At 40.6% G+C, this 1,752-nt stretch overlaps 1 protein-coding gene across 1 annotated transcript in view; it reads right to left on the bottom strand.

The window, feature by feature from the left end:
• Positions 1 to 1,752, bottom strand: part of LOC107679545 (vacuolar protein sorting-associated protein 13B-like) — a 19,488-nt gene that overhangs the window by 5,162 nt on the left and 12,574 nt on the right. Inside the window, exon 3 of the mRNA XM_016475121.1 lies at positions 1,354 to 1,683. Coding sequence (XP_016330607.1) covers positions 1,354 to 1,462 — 109 coding nt within the window. The 5' untranslated portion in view covers positions 1,463 to 1,683. The remainder of the gene's footprint in view (positions 1 to 1,353; positions 1,684 to 1,752) is intronic.

The following is a 1,752-nucleotide window of genomic DNA, read 5'->3' as shown; positions in this document are numbered from 1 at the left end:
TCAACGGTCCTTCTGTTGACAGCTCTCAGAGAATAGCTAAACCTAATGGCAAGAGATGGGCCCCGCAACTGCTCACTTCCCTGCATTGGCTTCCTCCTTTGCGACATTAAGCTGTGACACTCAGTGCATCAGTAAATATGATGCCATCCATATTTTAGCACTAGGATTTTGTTAAATTAGTTTACACTCAAATACATTTGATGGATCAAGTTGCCAGTGTTGGGGATTAACTAGTTACATGTAACGGAATTACGTAATTTAATTACAAACTAAATGTAACTTTAATCTATTACATTCACTGAAAAAAAGTGTGTAATTAAATTAGTTACTTAAATGTTAATGATTACAAACGAGGTTACATCTGAATATTTTCTGTAAAAAGCTAGGATTTGTTGAATAAAATTAATTTGATCCTTTGCCTGTTTTTGATGTGCACGATGCCTCCTGCCATTAAAGGCCATTTAGTAAAGTGATGCTATTCTGAAGTTAACCCTGCCAGCATAAAATGTCATTAGAAATTTAGAAAAGTAATCAAAAAGTAATCAAATGTAATCAGTTACATTAGTTTAATAAAGGGCAACACTTTATTTTAAGGTGTCCTTGTTACACGTTACATGTACTTACTATTTTAATAGCAATTAATTATGCATAATTACATACAAGTAACCCTAAACCAAACCCTAACCCTAACCATATAGTAAGTACATGTACTTAATTAATATGATACAGTTAAATGTATAAGTACACTGTAACAAGGACACCTTAAAATAAAGTGTAACCAAAAATTCTACTGATATATTTTAATATTTTATAATAATATTAATATTTTTATGATATTTTATTCATTAATTCTAAAATTGGCCACTGCATTTTCAGAATTTCCATGACTTTTCCAGGCCTAGAAATCACTTTTAAAATCTTCTGTTCTTCTGAAACAATAGACAGTTGTTGAATTGAGTTGGTGAATTTACATAAGAAATATCATTGAGGTTTAGCCGTTTGAACTTATTTTAATGCTTTATTTGAAGTAATTTTAAGTCTTCTTCAGGCCCCCCGGCAACATCATCCTCATATGGGCCTGGTAAGCACTCACAGCACTGCATCATGGGAGACCTCCTCACAGACATCAGATCTGCGTCTCCTGCTGAACCCACTTCCTGTGGATCTGCTCAGCCCTGTTAAAGGCTCAGGGAGATTAACTGGATTTCCGGGCGGCATAAATCAAACAAAAGCTCTGATTATCTGCTACAGTGCATTGTTGGTAAGAAGAAGGGAGCTGGATTAAAGGCCCAATCAAGAGAAACACACACAGCACATGAATCACAGGAAATGCATGGCGTGCATGCGGCTAACCTGCGGGTTTGGCGGCGTTCTTCAGCGTCAGAGCACCCGTCATGGCCGACACAGACAGCGTCAGACTGGGCCGCGCCGCATGCGCCTCCATCTCCAGACCGACCACCATCTGCACCGTGCGCAGCGAGATCTTGTGGAAGGGAACGGGCGACTGCAGAGAGTGCAGCAGCAGGTCGGCTGTGGGCGGGGCTTCGCTGCAGCAGTGGGTGGAGCCTGCAGGTGTTCTGGGCTCCCTCTCAGGAAAGAGTCTCTTCTAGAAGACCTTCGCCTGTTCAATCTTAACCAGAGTGGGACTGACTCTCACCGGCCGACTGATGTCCACCTTCAACTCTGACACAGAGAGAGAGAGAGAGAGAGATAGGTGTGGTTAGTTTCAAGCACACACACACACACACACAC

The sequence above is a fragment of the Sinocyclocheilus anshuiensis genome, unplaced genomic scaffold, assembly GCF_001515605.1.
Source record: "Sinocyclocheilus anshuiensis isolate Anshui unplaced genomic scaffold, SAMN03320099.WGS_v1.1 scaffold1680, whole genome shotgun sequence".
In the NCBI taxonomy this organism is placed as follows: domain Eukaryota; kingdom Metazoa; phylum Chordata; class Actinopteri; order Cypriniformes; family Cyprinidae; genus Sinocyclocheilus; species Sinocyclocheilus anshuiensis.
This window is presented reverse-complemented; position numbering and strand designations above follow the sequence as displayed.